Below are 15,990 nucleotides of genomic sequence, written 5' to 3'. Positions count from 1 at the left end.
TTACAGTGTGTACACATGTGACGTCCTCTGTCCAGAAACCATCACATCATCACAGGAAAAACTCCCCAAACAATGAGAAAGTATTTGATGGGAAGAATAAAAGGAAGAACCCTTTAGAGACACAGGACGATCCTCCCTGGGACGGACAGACTGATGGACGTACAGAATGAACAACGTGAAATATGTATAATACGTTAAATTCATCTGACAGAAATTATTCAAATTAACATATTATCTCATCACATGTGTTCATGATCATCCTGCTCGTCAGCGGAGAAAAAAGACGCTCTTCCTTTAGGTTTATTTGCCGTTATACTGGTTTCGGTGATCGACTCTTCCGCCTTCTGACGTAAAACACGCGATTATCCTGATGATTGACATCTAGTTCAAACTAACGAGACGCTTTGAGTGCCGATCCGCCTTCGGGGAACCGAGATAGCCTGATGTCAATCATCTTGGTAATTTGAGCTGGATGATCGGATATTTGATCGACTTGGTTGGACTACGTGCGAGGAACAGGGCCCAGGACAAACCTGCAGCTCTGATGACATCACACCACCTATTTAAACGACTACAGATTGGATTAAGTTTTTTAAGGCATAGAAACATGGACAAAAAATAAAGTGATAAATGGTTTCATCTCTTTAATTCTCATTTTTATATATTTGGTTGGTTTATTGATAGAGAACAAACATTTACAGTCAGGACGTTTGTTAATAAAGTTTCATTTTGAATGTCTTTGAGACATTTAGTTTTTATTGGACGAGACGATCATGACAGCTGGTAGATGTTCTTCATCATTGGCTCTATCTTTTCATTATCAGCTTTGTTTTCGTCATGGTGATCTGAGGATCAAAAAGGCGCAGTCAGAGCAGATTAATACACGTGAACCGTTGCTTAGCACCAGCAGATGGTTAAATCACTTCTTCGGCTGCACTCTTCTCCTCTCGTCAGTGTGTTTCCTCCTCTGACCTCCTTCTCCTCCTCCTCCTCCTCCTCCTCCTCCTCCTCCTCCTCCTCCTCCTCTTCTTCTTCTCTGCACTCCTTTATGTTTCTGTAGGTTGACTGTGGACAAGAAAGACAAGATGTTCACGCACCGCCAGACAAAGCTGGGGCCCAGTTTGCAGGTGAGTGCAGGGGTCTCACCTGCTTCCTGTGATGCAGCAATGCGTCAACGGTGCAGGGGAGAAGCCTGTCAATGAGCTGACCAATCGTCTTAAAGGTTGGTCTGTCTGTGGGCTCTAAGCTCCAGCAGAGCGTCATCAGTTGATACCTGAGAAGACAAAGCATTGATTATTGTCAATAGATTCAAAATAACTTAAATATCAGCTTGCTCACATCTCTGTTGGAGCAAAGTGGGGCTTGTCCATGTGGCGGCCATCTTGGATCATCTTGTAGAAGTTGGTATCCACGGCGATGTTTGGGTACGGACTCTTACCTGTACAGGTAGAGAGACACAATCACAGGTGAGCATTGCAGTCTGCCAATCAGAGAGCTTTACACTTTAGAATTAAATATTACAATAACACAGGAAAAATGTACATTCTACTAAAAAACACTGTTTCTAAGAGCCAATCAGCTGTCTGATCTGTGAGCAGCCAGCAGTTTGCCATTATGCATTGGGTCATGCAGGTGGAGAAACAAGCTCTAAGAATTGTGACTTCCTCACTCTGGTGAAGTAATCATTGACCAGGTGTTTCTGATGTCAGAGGAAGTCAGGATCAAGCCAGACACAAATATACCCAGCATGCATTGTGATGGACTCTGATGAGGACCAGCTAATTTGGGATGAGCCTTGTGTGTGTTCGTTATAACCTGCACTTTAACTTAAATAGTTTTCTGTTTTTAGTGTGTCATTGTAATTTTGTATAGAACTATTTCATAACTTTGTTAACGGTACACATGAGAATAAATATCCTGAATCTTAAGAATGGACACCATTAAGTATAAACTAGTAAACACTCCAAAATTAGTATGTACCTTATAATGCCATACTTAGTATGTACTTTATAGTGTACATGCATGTACTGTATATTCCATGTGTTCTACAAAGGATTTCTTAGTAACCATATTTTGGATGTACTCTATTGTGACTGTACTTAGTATGTACTTTATAGTGCACATGCTTAAAATGTACTTGATACGGTCCATACATGGTATGTAGCCTATATGTATTTCATAGTGTCCATACTCGCTATATACCGTATAGTGCCAATACTTAGTTTGTACTTTCCATTACATACTTCATATGTACTTTAAAGTATCCATCCTTGTGTACGAATGGTAAATGTACGTAGTTTTTAAATGGGCCACCTGCACATCAGAAATAGTCACATTCAGGAGCTGCTGGATGAGAAGTATATTTCAATGGATGAAGGGGTCTCCAAAGAAACAGCTGCCGAGGCTCAGAGGTACCATACGACCACAAGTATCTAAAGTCCCAGTGGTTACCCAGGGAGAAGGTCTCCCACAGTAAGACTCCGTAGGACCAGACGTCACTCTGGACGGTGTAGACGCACTGAAAGATGCTTTCAGGAGCCATCCACTTCACCGGGAGACGGGCCTTTTCGAAACAAATACAGCAACATTTCAAAATAAAAGTCAGAATAAGAGTTCATGCTCCGGCCAGAAACATGATTAAAACATAAAAAAATGTTTTGATGGTTAGTTTTATGTATTTTTCCTTTTCCTTAGAAGGAATGTCTTAACAGGTGAAGCAGAGTTCGAACACTGACGTTTCCCTGGACGATGTAACTGTTGTCGTTACGGATATCTCTCGCCAAACCGAAGTCACAGATCTTTGCCACCCGACGGTCTGTCAGCAAGACGTTTCTAGCCGCTACGTCTCTGTGGATACACTGAGAGACGGACAGGCAGGCAGTCAGACAGACAGATTTTAGTCTAGAAAGGCCAATGTGTCTTTTGAGTTCTCACATTCCTGGTGGACAGGAAGTCCAGGCCCTGAGCCACCTGCTGGGAAAACCTCATGAGGTCTTCGACAGACAGACCTGAGCGAGAGACAGTCCGACAGACAGGCAAACAGTCAGTCAGACAGACAGACAAGTTGGCCAACAGAGGCAAAAACTACAGGTACATTAATTATTATTATTATTATTACCTGGACTCTTGACCTGCTGCATCTCCTGATAATCTGAACAGCACGAGATCCCGCTGTCACTACACAAAGACAAGCACACACACACAGTGACATCATCACAGGTGATAAGGTATGAAAACACATAACCGTCGAAAATGTAAAGGCTTTCTTTTCACTATACATTGATAGAGAAAGTAAAATCTTTTGATCACAAGCACAATAATAATATCAACAAATCTATTGATAGACATATTGATTCTGACCTCCTCAGGCGAGGGTTCTGGGTGCCCATGTTTTTATAGAGGACCTCCTCCTCCACTTCATCCACACTCACAACGGACGCCATGAAGTCCTGAGCATGAGCCCGCAGAAAGTTGAGCAGGTCCCCATGGCTGCAGTACTCTGTGATCATCAACATGGGACCTGGGGAGGGGAGGGGCAGAGGTCAAAAGTGAGGTGTTCACCTGATGGGCTCATCAGTTTTCTCTTCTAACGTTTAGATCAGCGGACCTCCTCGAGTGCAGGCTCCCAGCAGGTTGACAATGTTGTCGTGGTAACCAAGATGGCCGAGGATCTTCAGTTCCGACATCAGAGCTTCTCGTTCCTCCGAGTGAGCGCTTGCTGTGTATGTGCGAATGCAATGTTAATCGCCACAACCATCTGTCATCAATGATTAAGAGGAAGATTTTGAGGACTGACGTTTGAGCATCTTCACGGCAACCCGTGTGGCATCGCCGGTTCCAAGACCGTAGGCGGTCGCCTCAACAACCTTTCCAAACGCCCCCGAACCCACGACAGCACCTGACAGAGAGAGAGGACGGCAAAGTTAATCTTCTCGGTTAAGGTTGGATCGAAAGACTAATGATTCTTGCATGATCAAACTCAAACTTAATGATCCATCTTCCACCTAATTAATAATGGATTCTGATCACAATCGAGTACAATATATTCAACATGTTAAACGTTGGTACCGAGGCGGAGTTTGTCTCGAGGAAACTCCCACTTCTGTTCGTAGGGTAGCTGGCTGGGGTCGATGAAGGTGTAGCTGTTCCCGTCCGTGCTCTCAATAATCTTCCAGCGAATCTCATATTTGGGTTTCTGAGAAAGTGGAAACATTTGAACCCTTTGTGAAAAAAGTGATGAGTTTTGGTTCAGATAAGAGACGTTTACAAAATTGTGAAACTTCATATTCTTTATAACTTCACATAGATTTTTTTGTGTTTTTGTTGTAAAGTCGTGAAATAAAGTCACTATTTCAGATGCAAATTGGCTTTCACATTGATTTTAACCCTCGATCCTTTTAGTGCACATGTTTTCACATATATTTTTATTTAGTGTCATTTCAATTCAATTTGTTCAATTCATTATGGCATTATAATGTGATGAAAACCAAAAAGCAACTTGGGTTGGGGTCATTAACTGTGTTGATCAGTTATGAAACATAATCTGATCAGATATGCATCAACAAACCAAAACAAGTGATTCCCGATCAGGACTCCCGATTATTAATCTCAAGAGTAATGAGGATCAATATCTCTGCTCTATGTTAATCCATGATTGGATTTGAACACAGGACATCCACCAATAATCCCAGATATACCCACTACACTACGGACCTTGCTGTACTTGGACATATGCAGATAGAGTTCAGGACAGGCTTCCAGGAACTAACATGTGAAGTACACACTATTCTGAGTAGAAGCAGACTCATGGTCATATACATGCCAACATAAATGAAAACAAGGAGTAGTAGGTGTGGGATTCAAAACACTCTACCACTAGGCTACTGGCCTTACTGTAGTGAACCACCAAAGTCACTACAATAGACGGATCATGTCAGTCAAGGCAGAGAATCCCTCCTGCTCCAGTATTAACTTCACACCTTTCTGAGCTGTGGTCAAGTGACTGCACCGACCTCTGCTTTTATCAAGTGCATAACTTCTCTCCAGTGAGGGTGTGGATAGAGGTCGAGGTCGAGTACGGAGTTAGATCAGTCTCAATAATTGCAAATGCACACAGAACGACTCAAAAATGCAAAAAGAAGATTCACAAATGCACACAGAACAATTCAAAAATATATTAGATTTACAAATTCACGCAGGAGGATTTACAAATACATTCCATTGCACACATAAAAAAATTACGATTTATATTTGTTTGTGGATGTGTTTGCATTTGTTCGCCGATCGCACTGCATTTGTTTGCGCATCATATTTGTGTGTGGGTTGTTTGAGACTCGCTTAATGTGACTAGATCCACAAATACGTTTTTTTCTGTAACGAATCAGATGTCGCCCTCATTTCAACCAATCACATGAGCGCAGCTCCCCCCCTCCCCTTCCCACGAGGCTGCCAGCGTTGCAGCTACGCGATTTGAGAAGATGAAGCGATGGGTCCGAAGTCAGCAAACAATTTAGCACTTTTGAGCCAAAACCACATCAGCTCTTTAATGTCATCACCTAGGACAATGACAACGTTTTTTAAAAACTCCCAACATTCATGGTGAACTATTATCAAAGTCTTAAGGCTTATCTGCACAATTTTGAGGTCGATCAGATAAAAGTCTAAAGCCTTCGTAATTCCCTTTTCCAAGAGGTAGCTATGTTTGAAAATCACTAGGCCTACACTAGCATCATGAATAAGACATTTTGGTCAGAAGTTTGAAAGTACCTTGAAGTTATAACATTTTACATTTTCCAGAAAATTGACTGATATCAATCAAAACAGATGCCAGGACACGTCCAGATAATTTTGACCACACAGGTGAAATAGATCGAGTTTAAACTCTCGGAGGAGTTTGTTCATTTATATACCCAAAAGACGATGAAAACTGAAAAAATAATTCAGCAAATATTCAGCAATTGACTGCAGCGCCCCCTAATGTTCACATAATCTGTTTAAATAATATGTTGGAGTAGGGGACCACTGACTGGGTCAATTTTAAACACATTTGGACACTTTCAAATACACTTGTATATATATTGTTATCTGTTTCCCTGTGCACTTTTTATTTTGGGAATTTTTATTTGTATTTTATATTCTTTTATATTGTATTGTTAATTTACTACAAATAATTAATTTTTTGTCCCTTGGATGCACCACCCACATGACAATACAACATACTTGGCAGATAAATGTTTCTGATTGTTTGTCTTTATGTTAGCCCTTCGATTGCCTGGCCTAACCATTCCGGGGTGTACCCCGTCTCTCCCGATGTTGGCTGTGATTAACAAACACACCTGTCTCCACTTGTAGAACACGACCAATAAGAGCAGGAGGAGGAGTAAAGCGGCACTCAGAGCTCCAATCAGAGCTGGAGAGGAGAACCGTTGCTCTTTTCCTGCCGAGCCTGAAACCCAGAAACACATTTTTTATCATAATGTGGATCCTCTTCTGATGAGTTTCCCCTGAGCTCTTGAGACCCTCCCACGTGGTTGAAGGCGACACACTCCGCGGTGAAATCACCAGGGGACAGAGGGAGGATCAGGGCTGACCTCGCTTCCTCTTCCTGTGAGGTCACACCTGATCCTCTTTAGTTGTCGGACTAATAATATAATAAGAGGAAAAAGAGGAACAGAAAGGGAAAGAGAAGGGCAGAAGTAGAGGTGCAGGAAGAAAGCAGGAGCAGGAAGAAGAGGAGGAAATGCTTCCTACTGTAGATCCGCAGGTCGATGTTCTGCGATCCATCAAAGAAGGAGTTGTCAAAGTGGAACGAGTATTGACCTTGATCCTCCTGACGAACTCTCCTCAGCAACAAGCTCGCCTCCGACCTGTAGCAAATGCACCATCACACCTGCTGCACCTCCTCACTAGTGGGGCGGGCCTGTGTCTGTTAGCATGCAAACCTGTAGCCGTTGGCGGTGTAGTTCTCCTGGTACACCATGTTGTTGTTGTCCTTGTTGACGCCTGTTGTTGTTGTCCAGTGCTGGCGTCTGATTGGAGGATACGCTTCGATCACGAATGTCAACGTTACATCTCGACCTTCGTACACCTCCAGCTTGCTAGTGCCACTAACATTACGGCTGCTATCCCCCTTCACACCCAGCTGATGGAGACTAACGTTAGCTTTTAGCTGTGAATGTAGCATGCTGCTAACATTAGCACCTGGGGCCTCATTGAGCTCTCTGGTGTAAGTGTCAGATTCACTTAGCTGCAGGTAGATCCTCAAGTAGGGATCGTCTGGGGGAGAAGGAGCAGGAGGAGGAGGAAGAAGAGGAGAGGGTTAATATCATTCTCTTTTCACTCTGTACTTTTTTAAGCTGAAGCTCATTTGGTAGATTTTTTATCGCAGCTTCTGGATCAATTTATTACTGTTACGGTGTGGGTTTATTTCCTGTCTTATTTTGTAGTTTTCTGCTTCTGGTCTCCCTGGGTAACTTCACTTCCTGTCTTATCCTGTCATCCCCTGTGATTGTCTGATTGTTTCCACCTGTGTCCAATCACCTGCACCTCCCTAGTGTATTTAAGCCGTGTGTGTCTCTTGTCACTTGTCGCGTCATTGTTGATTGTTCTGGATGTTCCTGCCAGCATTTTTGCCCCTTGGCCCTTTTTGGAGTTTTTGACTATTAAAGTCTGTTTTGGTTTGAAGTCTGCGTTTGAGTCCTGCCTTCCCCGCACCCTGACAATTACATTCTGTAGTATTAATCTGCTCCAACAGATTATTTTCATCTTCCTTACGTATCTTTTGTTTTTTTTTCTTATGCCCACATGATATTTAGCTGTTTCTCAATTTTTCTCTGAAACAGGTTTATCGGTCCAAAATTCAAATAAATCCAGAACTAAATCTGAATTTTTCAGTTTGAACTGTGAACAAGCTTAATAAATACTCTTTATTCAGTTACAACAACAATAACTTGCTCAGTTATCAGTGTTGAATTATTATTATTACGAATCACTACTTATTTAAAATACATTTTATGCTAGTATATAGTTAAATAAGCTCTTTGGATGTGGGTGAAAAGACATTCTCATCCTGTTGTGTTATTACCCAGAACTCTAAGCTGAGTGGTTGCCATGGCGACCCCGGCCTCGTTGACAGCAGTGCAGGTGTAGGTCCCGCTGTGCGTCCGGCTGACAGCAGGCACAGTCACGGTGCTGTTGATCTGCATGCGGCCGTTGCCATAGCGACGGCTGAGGCTGGCATTCAGGATCTGGAAGAAAACGAAGAACCAATGAACATCAAGACAGCGCGTCTAGAGACAAGCAGGTGACCCCTGACCTTTGTGTTTGGGTCTGTCCAAGTGAGGTTGTAGAAGTTGGACGGGTTGCTGGTCACACAGGTGACTTCAAATCTCTCTCCTTCCAGACGGACGGATTGATGCTGACTGACAGACAGCGAAGGAGGGTTACGGGGCTCTGCAGACAGACAGAAAGGACAGACACGAGGTAGACAGATTAGTCATTGGGGACACATGTATGAATGGAGATCAGCAGACAAGCAGGTCATCAGGGACACAAGTATGAATGAATATCAGAGGGCAGCAGACAGACAGATCATCGGGGACCGGTATGAATGGAGTTCAGCAGGCTGACAGACAGGTCTTACTTGGGATCACAAACAGATCGACAGGTTTGGACCTGAACTGCCTTTGGTCTCTCCAGCCCGAACAAACATAGCTTCCACTGAATGACCTGTGGAGGTCTCGGATCAGGGCTCCTCTCCTAAGGTCAAAGGTCACGTTCATTCCCAGAGGCAGGCTCCGCCCCCGTCCCTCTTCACTGCCTGCTGATTGCAGGGTCAGGTTCGTGATGGACGGGTCGGTGAGCAGACACCTGAAGAGGAAGTCCTGGCTCTCCTCCACAGAAGGAGTAGAGAAGTAAGGTGTGACAAACACGCTGGAAGGGTTGGCTGAGTCTGAGAGAGAGAGAAGCATTGTGGGATACCAAGGTCAGATGATGACTAATGCTGAAAAAAACACTGATAGTAGAGCGAGTCCATGACAATTGAATCGGTAAGACTTGAGTCTAGTCTTCCTACTTCTTGGCTGGATTTGAATTGTAAAAAGACAATGATATCCTTATGTCTATTCCTAACCGGTAACCCTCGACCACTGTGGAAAACATCATTGGGTCAAGGAAAGATGGTTAGGAGAATTCATGAGGAGTTTGGAAAAGACAACCGCGATGATTAGGGAATCGGACTCCACTCCCACCAAGCCTCGTAGTTGTGGTGGACGTTGTGAGACGCATGTTACTGAAGTCAGTCTGCATCGGCTACAAAGAAGCATTTTAGATGCCTTCATTTGTTGTTACAGTGCTGAGCCATGCAGATGACACAAATAACTAGTTTCACAGCAAAACCTTATCAACAAGGTTGCAATATAAATTAGTTATGCTAACGGTTACTCACAGGATCTGCGTTTCTACGTCATGATCGTTAGTTCTCGTGAACGGCCAAATGATACGTCACTATTTAAATATTGCCATCACAAGGAATTGTTGACATTCTAATTGAGGGTTCCTATCCTAAAGGAGCTAAGTAAGGTAGCATTGAAGCTCCTTTCCTTAGCATTTAGAGAATTCAAACAGTTCTTAACATGGCAGCCACTTCCACTACTTCCGGGTCATTCCAGTGTGGATCCAGGGCTATGACTCTGGCAGGGGAGTGGGCACAGTTACTCTTACCTGTGACATACAGGTGTATCCAAGTGTCTAGGTGTTCCAGGCTCTGGTTGATGTATCCACAGTAGTAGGTCCCGGTGTGTCTGGGGTCTGACCCGCTGACCACCACCGGGTCCTGCGGTCTATCCCGGTAGAACAAACGGAACGAAGTGCTGGTCAAACGCATGAAACGCTTCCCATGACAGCTGAGATTGAAGGCGGAGCCGGCTGTCAGATGCACCTCCGTTTGGTTTGCCAGGAAGTCAGAATTCAGGCGGATGGATGGAGGATCCGGATCGTCTGAAACAAACAGACAGTAAATCAGTCTCTCTCTGCAGCACTGATCACAAAACCTGTGATGGTGGGTGTGGTTACAATTACCAGCTGCACACCTGAGCACCACCCATGAACAGATGGGAGGATGTTTACCTTCATACCTAAGAGTTAGCCTTTTGAGCTTTTCAAATCAACATCTTATCAAATTACCTTGTGTCACCTGCATAGCATCATCTCTTCTTTGTCCTCCTAGCACACTCAAACAGCAAACTGAGTAACACCAAACAGTACCACAAGAGGCTCGAAGGTCTCAGAGAACCAGTACACAACTTTATGTACTGCAGTACACAGAAACGCAACCACCAGAAAGATAATCAAACAAGATGTAATTTATTAATAGAAACATCAGAACATACAACACATTATAACAAAAGAAGCTGATTGCTTCAGGTGAAAAGAAAGCAGCAGTTCACTTTTAAGGTTATTTAATGAAACATAGAAATCAATTATTTGATTCTAAAATGTTGTAATTTTTTTTAATAAATGTTTGGTTAAAGTTTATATCTATCATCACACTGTTAATCATTAGTAATGATTAGAGTGCATAGGATCTGTGAAGAATTAGACAATCCCATTGCCTGCCAGTTGAGCACCAGAAGATCCCATTGCTTGCAAGTAAATAACCAGAGGATCTCATTGGCAGGAGGCAGGTTTCCTGTTGATCTCCTGCAGCTGTGTGGAGATGCGAGACGTCTGCAGAAGTAAAGCTTGATGGTTCTCAACCAGCAGACTCTGGTGACGAGCCATGTTCTGCAGATCCAGGATCTGCTGAGAGCCCTGAGAAGAAGACGTTTATTGAGACAGCATCAAGGTAGACGCAATGTAATCTTGAAATGTGTAATCTAAACTTTACTAAACGTCATCTGAACGCTACTTAACTAAACTTTATCTAAAATCTACTTATGTAAAATTCATCTGAACTCGACTCTAAACACTACTTAATTTAACATGATCTAACCCTCTACTTAACTAAACTCTACATTCCTTAACTTCATCTTAAATCTACTTAACTAAACTCTACTATATTCTGCTAAACTAAACCTTATCTAAACTAAACCTTATCTAAACTGTACTTAACTAAACTCTGATGAACTATTTACATAGCCTCTAATAAACTAAAATGATAAACTAAACTTTATCTACAACTCAATTTAACTAGACGTGGGAAAAAATAAACTTTATCCCAACTAAACTAAACTTTATCTTAATTCTACTAAACTAAACTTTATCCAAATTCTACTAAACTAGACCTGAGATTAAGTACTCTCTATCTCAAGCAACTATAAACTAACCTTAACAAAATACAAACTAAAAAACGTCCTGTCTAAATTTAAACTAGTTAGTCAGTTTGTTAAACTAACTGAAGTAAACACACCTGAGTTCCCAGCATGTTGAGCAGCTGCACCACCTGAACCTGATGCTGGGCCATCTCCTTCTGGACCAGGACCAGCTGTGTGAGCAGGTCCAGGACCTCCTTCCTCCACAGCGTGTCCGACTGTTCCTGTAACGGCTCCGACACCCGGGGGGCGGGGCTGGCGTTAGATTGGTCAGGTGACTGGGCGGCGTCCATCATCATGGAAGCGGGCGGGATGTCATGGTGATCACCTGCAGTGAAGACGACTGAAGTTAGAACTCCAGAAATCCCGTTCCACGGATTTTTAAAGCAAAGTTGTTAAATGTGTGTTCTCTTTGATGGTGTCTCAGCCAATGGGTGAAAACACTACAACCATATATTTATTGCTTTACGCATGTTTTATATACTCACTGTGAAGAATAGTGAGCTTTGTTCACCTTAAAATAATGAGTAACCTGACTGCCTCAAAATGTTAAGTTTATAAAAGATTTGGTTCTTTAACTTAGAATGAATAGTTGAGGTGACTACGGTATTTGAATTTAACCAACACGTTTTTATTGATACCTGCAATACATTTCAAAATGTAAAAAACGTATTTGATGTAAAAATGTAAAAAATCATGGTTGAGACAACTTAAAACTACTAGTTTGCGCAACAAACTTGTATTGACTTCTTGAATTGTACATGAAACATGAAAAAAGTGTTTACATAAAGTATACATTATGTAAACATCTTAAAAGTTAACTTAACCAAGCATCTTGTTTTATTAACACATTTTTTAAAGTTTTTCTTTTTTAAGTCAACCAAGTTATAGTTTATGAACGACATAAAAACAATTAATAAACATCAAAGAACATTTAGAATATTTCTTTATTCAAATTTAAAACATACAGTGATATTTCTGTCATGAATCTACCTTTAAAATCATAAGCCAGAGGCTCAAATGATTATTGAAATATAATATATAATGCACTTCACCATGAACTGTCCAATCATTATATTCCATGAACTATTAACCATTAACTTCAATTAAATATTGATCATTAACTTCAATGAACTATTGAGGAGAACTTCCATTAACTCCAGACCATCAACGCCCATAAACTATTTACCATTAACTTCCATTAAATGTTTACCATTAAGTTTCATGAACTGTTGACTATTTACATCCACAAAATATTAACCATACACTTCAAGGAACTTTTCACCTTACATGTGTAGAGCCTTTGGTTGGCTGACTCAGGATCAGTTGTTCCATCGTACTGTATTACTGTAGTCAGTAGTCAAACTCAGACTCAAACTTACTACTTTGAATAATGCCATCTATTAATCAAGATACTTGAGTTTTGATTATCTATGCACCTGAATAAAAAGACATAATGAGCGCTGTATAAAAACATTACGAGATACTTGAATTAATAACTAGTAATATCAGATTTTCAAGGAATATCAGCCATATGAATACTACATTCAATTAATTTTATTTGCAATAGCATAGCCAGAAATTTTACAGGTTCTTATAGTTTAGGTAATCTTACATTCCTCCATAACATGCATCTAGTTATAGATATACAAAAAAAGATAGACATAAAACACTCAACTTAATATTGCGGGATATGATTTATAAAGACAAGAGGGGAGGAGTCTGTTCTTACCTTGACAATTGTCACATTGTGTGGTAGGAAGTGGAAGGTCTTGATGCGTGAGTTTATCTATTCATCTTTGCAGAGATTATCACTTTTCTCTATAACGATCTAAATAAAACGTTTCGTCACAATAATTGAAATGTTTCTAATATTTTATTGAGTCAAGTTTAAGTTAATATTAATAAGAAATATTCTGTATACAGTGTATTACTGTGTATTACTGTAATACACTGTGTATACAGTGTATTACTGTGTATTTTATTTTATTTAATGCTTTGTACTGTAATATGCCTAATATTACTACTACTACTTATAGAAGGTCCACTACCACCAGTACTACCATTACTACTAGACTTAATACGACCACTCACAGCGGTTGATGTGAACATGTTGCCATGGTAACCAGTTCCCTAACCACTCCCATAGTCCTCGACAAAGAAGAAGTGAGACAAGGAAGTGGGAGAAAGACACACACACGCGCGCGCACACACACACATACATGGTATGATGAGTTTGTGTCTCGTGGTCTGGTAGAAATGTGTTTCCTCACCCCCCCTAACCCTCCTTATACTCTCCTGCCTCCAAATGCAGCACTTTAAAGTGACTAAACTCTAAACTATTCAATCAGTCAAACTTGTATTTCAGACTTACGGTCCAGACTAGCAGTACTATTAAGGCTAGTACTACCAGTAGTAATAGACCTTCTATAAGCAGCCGTAGTAGTAGAGTATTAGTGTAAATGGGTCCAGTAAGTAAGAGTCATACCAGTAGAATTAGAAGTACACGGGACAGAAGTAATGTCCTAGTAGCAGTAGGCCTAAAATAAAGCATTCATATTGGTAGATGTAGTGCTAGTCATAGAAGTATGAGTAGTGGTTGAAGTAGTACTACTGGCAGAAGTATGTAAAAATGTACTAGTAGTGTGACTAAACTAGAAGCAGCGGCGGCTGGGGTAAAATGTTCTAGGTAGGGCAATTGAATCAATTTAGGAGATTTTTTAGTATTATTTGTTCCAACATGAAACAAGCAGTAAATACCACTTTGACAATCTTATTTTTGTCACCTTCACGGGCAAATTAGTATATTATAATCTATATATATAATAATATTAATCTATATATGTCAGTCGTCTTGTCTGCTTGACAGTTAAAAAAATCTGTGCTCGTTGCTTCCTCCGAAATGTCATCTGCCTGTCGATACCAGCCTTGACGAGAATGTGCAAGCTTGGGGGCATATATTAATGATGCTGATTGGCTGAAGTGTATGTCACCCACTATTAATTAATCAGCAATTGGCTGAATTGATTCTTAGACCCGCCTTCTGCGGGCAACCATGTGAAGCCAGAACACACATGAAGATGGGACGTGCGTGTGACAGGCAGGACGTGCAGGAAAAGCAGTTATTCTGCGCTGATATCATATTTTACAAATATTACGGGTACATTCAATGTTTTAAAAATTCAAATATTGACATTTTTTATAATTTAATATTCTATTTTCCTTTCTTTTTGTTTTCTTGAGCTCAAGGAGGGACGCAGAAGGTGGGGCGACGCCTCACTGTTTTCTATTGGCCAGCCGCCACTGAGTTGAAGTATGAAGGTTTAATATTTGTAATAGAAAGGGTTTGTATACTCATAATAAAAAAGTTGTATATTCATAATAAAGAGTTGTATGTATTTAAAATAGTTTTGAATTATAGTTATATAATAATACTAGTTATTTATACATTTATAATGTTACATATTCATAATACAATTATATGTATGATAAATACTTATATATTCATAAGAAATAGTTAAATCTGTATAAATGAGGAGTCCTTTTGGATACAGTTATGTATAATAGAGAGTTATATATTCATAATGAATGTATATCTGACCTTTGGCAGAGCAGCAGCTGAGGGCAATCAACAGAAGCAGAGAACTGAGCTTCATCTCTCTTCTTCTCAAGGTCTCAAGACACAATGAAGGAGGGAGACTTCCTCCGAGGGACAAAATGATTCACAACTACCCCCCCACCCCCGACCGACTGCATCCCCCCCCCCCCCCCAATCCCAATAGCAGACTCCACCCCCTTCTCCAGCACCCTTCAACCTGACACACCAAGCAACATCAAAACATCTGGAGATACGAGGAAGGTTATAAAGCTGTGAGACAAAAGTAGTGAGGTAGACGTACAACAAGTACCTCAAAGAAGTAATACAGTAACAAGAACTATATGTACCCCTTAGATGTAGTTCGGTATAATGTAATATATGTACCTTTTGAAGAGTAATACAGTACAAAGTACTAGATGTACCCCTGAGATCTAGTACAGTATAATGCAATACATGGTCCTCTGAGAGGTAGTAAAGTATAAAGTACTACATGGACCTACATGGAGACTCATTACAAAAAAGAACTACACGTACCTTTGAGATGTAATAAATCTACAAAATGTATTTTGTACTTCAAAATCTTTGTCTCTGAATCTCTAGAATAAAAGAGGAAGAACTTCTTGTTAGACGAACCTTTTTTCGATAATCAGCACTTTTTAAACTTCTCTTTGTTCCAGATTTCAACAGGAAGTGAGAAAAGTTACACAATCAGAAGTTACACAAATTAGTGTTACACTTCTGGGATTAAATGTTGGCTCCATGGTACTAAAGCAGATATTAATGCTATGTTGTTCTATAACGTTAGTTATAGAACAACATTGTTTTGTCTTATAGAGTTAATAACAATATATTTTATTTATACTGTACACCGTAAAAAAAAAACTCACTTTTTCAGTTCTCGGTTTCCTAAGAAAAAAAATGAGAATAGACTTTTTATGTTTTAAATGTCAGTAAGATATAATTCTTCAAGTTGATAAAAGTGCTAATTTGTTTTTAGTCTGATGCAAAAACCAGATATTTTTAATCTGGAGGCTATATCACAATTGTATCAATAAAGTTGTACAGATTAAAATGAACTATTAA

At 40.5% G+C, this 15,990-nt stretch overlaps 1 protein-coding gene across 2 annotated transcripts; it reads right to left on the bottom strand.

Moving 5' to 3' along the window:
- Nucleotides 1–629: 629 nt before the first annotated feature.
- csf1rb (colony stimulating factor 1 receptor, b) lies at nucleotides 630–15,037 on the bottom strand. Of its 2 annotated transcripts, XM_040181650.2 has the most exons (20): nucleotides 14,911–15,037; nucleotides 9,721–9,996; nucleotides 8,642–8,950; nucleotides 8,315–8,451; nucleotides 8,084–8,246; nucleotides 6,942–7,275; nucleotides 6,751–6,866; nucleotides 6,336–6,445; nucleotides 4,069–4,195; nucleotides 3,797–3,898; nucleotides 3,608–3,718; nucleotides 3,361–3,520; nucleotides 3,119–3,177; nucleotides 2,935–3,008; nucleotides 2,736–2,858; nucleotides 2,452–2,563; nucleotides 1,339–1,438; nucleotides 1,147–1,273; nucleotides 924–1,065; nucleotides 630–845 (listed from the first exon to the last, which is right to left on the bottom strand). In XM_040181650.2, exons 1-20 carry the CDS (start codon nucleotides 14,963–14,965, stop codon nucleotides 772–774), a joined length of 2,811 nt encoding a protein of 936 aa, XP_040037584.2. In that variant the 5' UTR covers nucleotides 14,966–15,037; the 3' UTR covers nucleotides 630–771. The 2 variants fall into 2 exon arrangements, with proteins under 2 accessions (XP_040037584.2, XP_077963249.1); XM_078107123.1 differs by lacking the exons at nucleotides 2,452–2,563; nucleotides 2,736–2,858; nucleotides 2,935–3,008.
- Nucleotides 15,038–15,990: the final 953 nt, after the last annotated feature.

This window comes from Gasterosteus aculeatus, chromosome 7, assembly GCF_964276395.1.
Source record: "Gasterosteus aculeatus chromosome 7, fGasAcu3.hap1.1, whole genome shotgun sequence".
NCBI lineage: Eukaryota > Metazoa > Chordata > Actinopteri > Perciformes > Gasterosteidae > Gasterosteus > Gasterosteus aculeatus.
The sequence above is the reverse complement of the archived record's forward strand: the minus strand, read 5'-3'. Positions and strand labels throughout refer to the sequence as shown.

Excerpts from the sequence above, each read along its gene's own strand:
- csf1rb (XM_040181650.2), bottom strand. The coding sequence starts at position 14,965 with ATGAAGCTCAGTTCTCTGCTTCTGTTGATTGCCCTCAGCTGCTGCTCT. Across the intron at positions 7,276-8,083 it reads CACTCAGCTTAGAGTTCTGG|ACGATCCCTACTTGAGGATC; the intron begins GTAATAACACAA and ends CTTCTCCCCCAG. Across the intron at positions 2,564-2,735 it reads GTTACATCGTCCAGGGAAAC|GCCCGTCTCCCGGTGAAGTG; the intron begins GTCAGTGTTCGA and ends TGTTTCGAAAAG.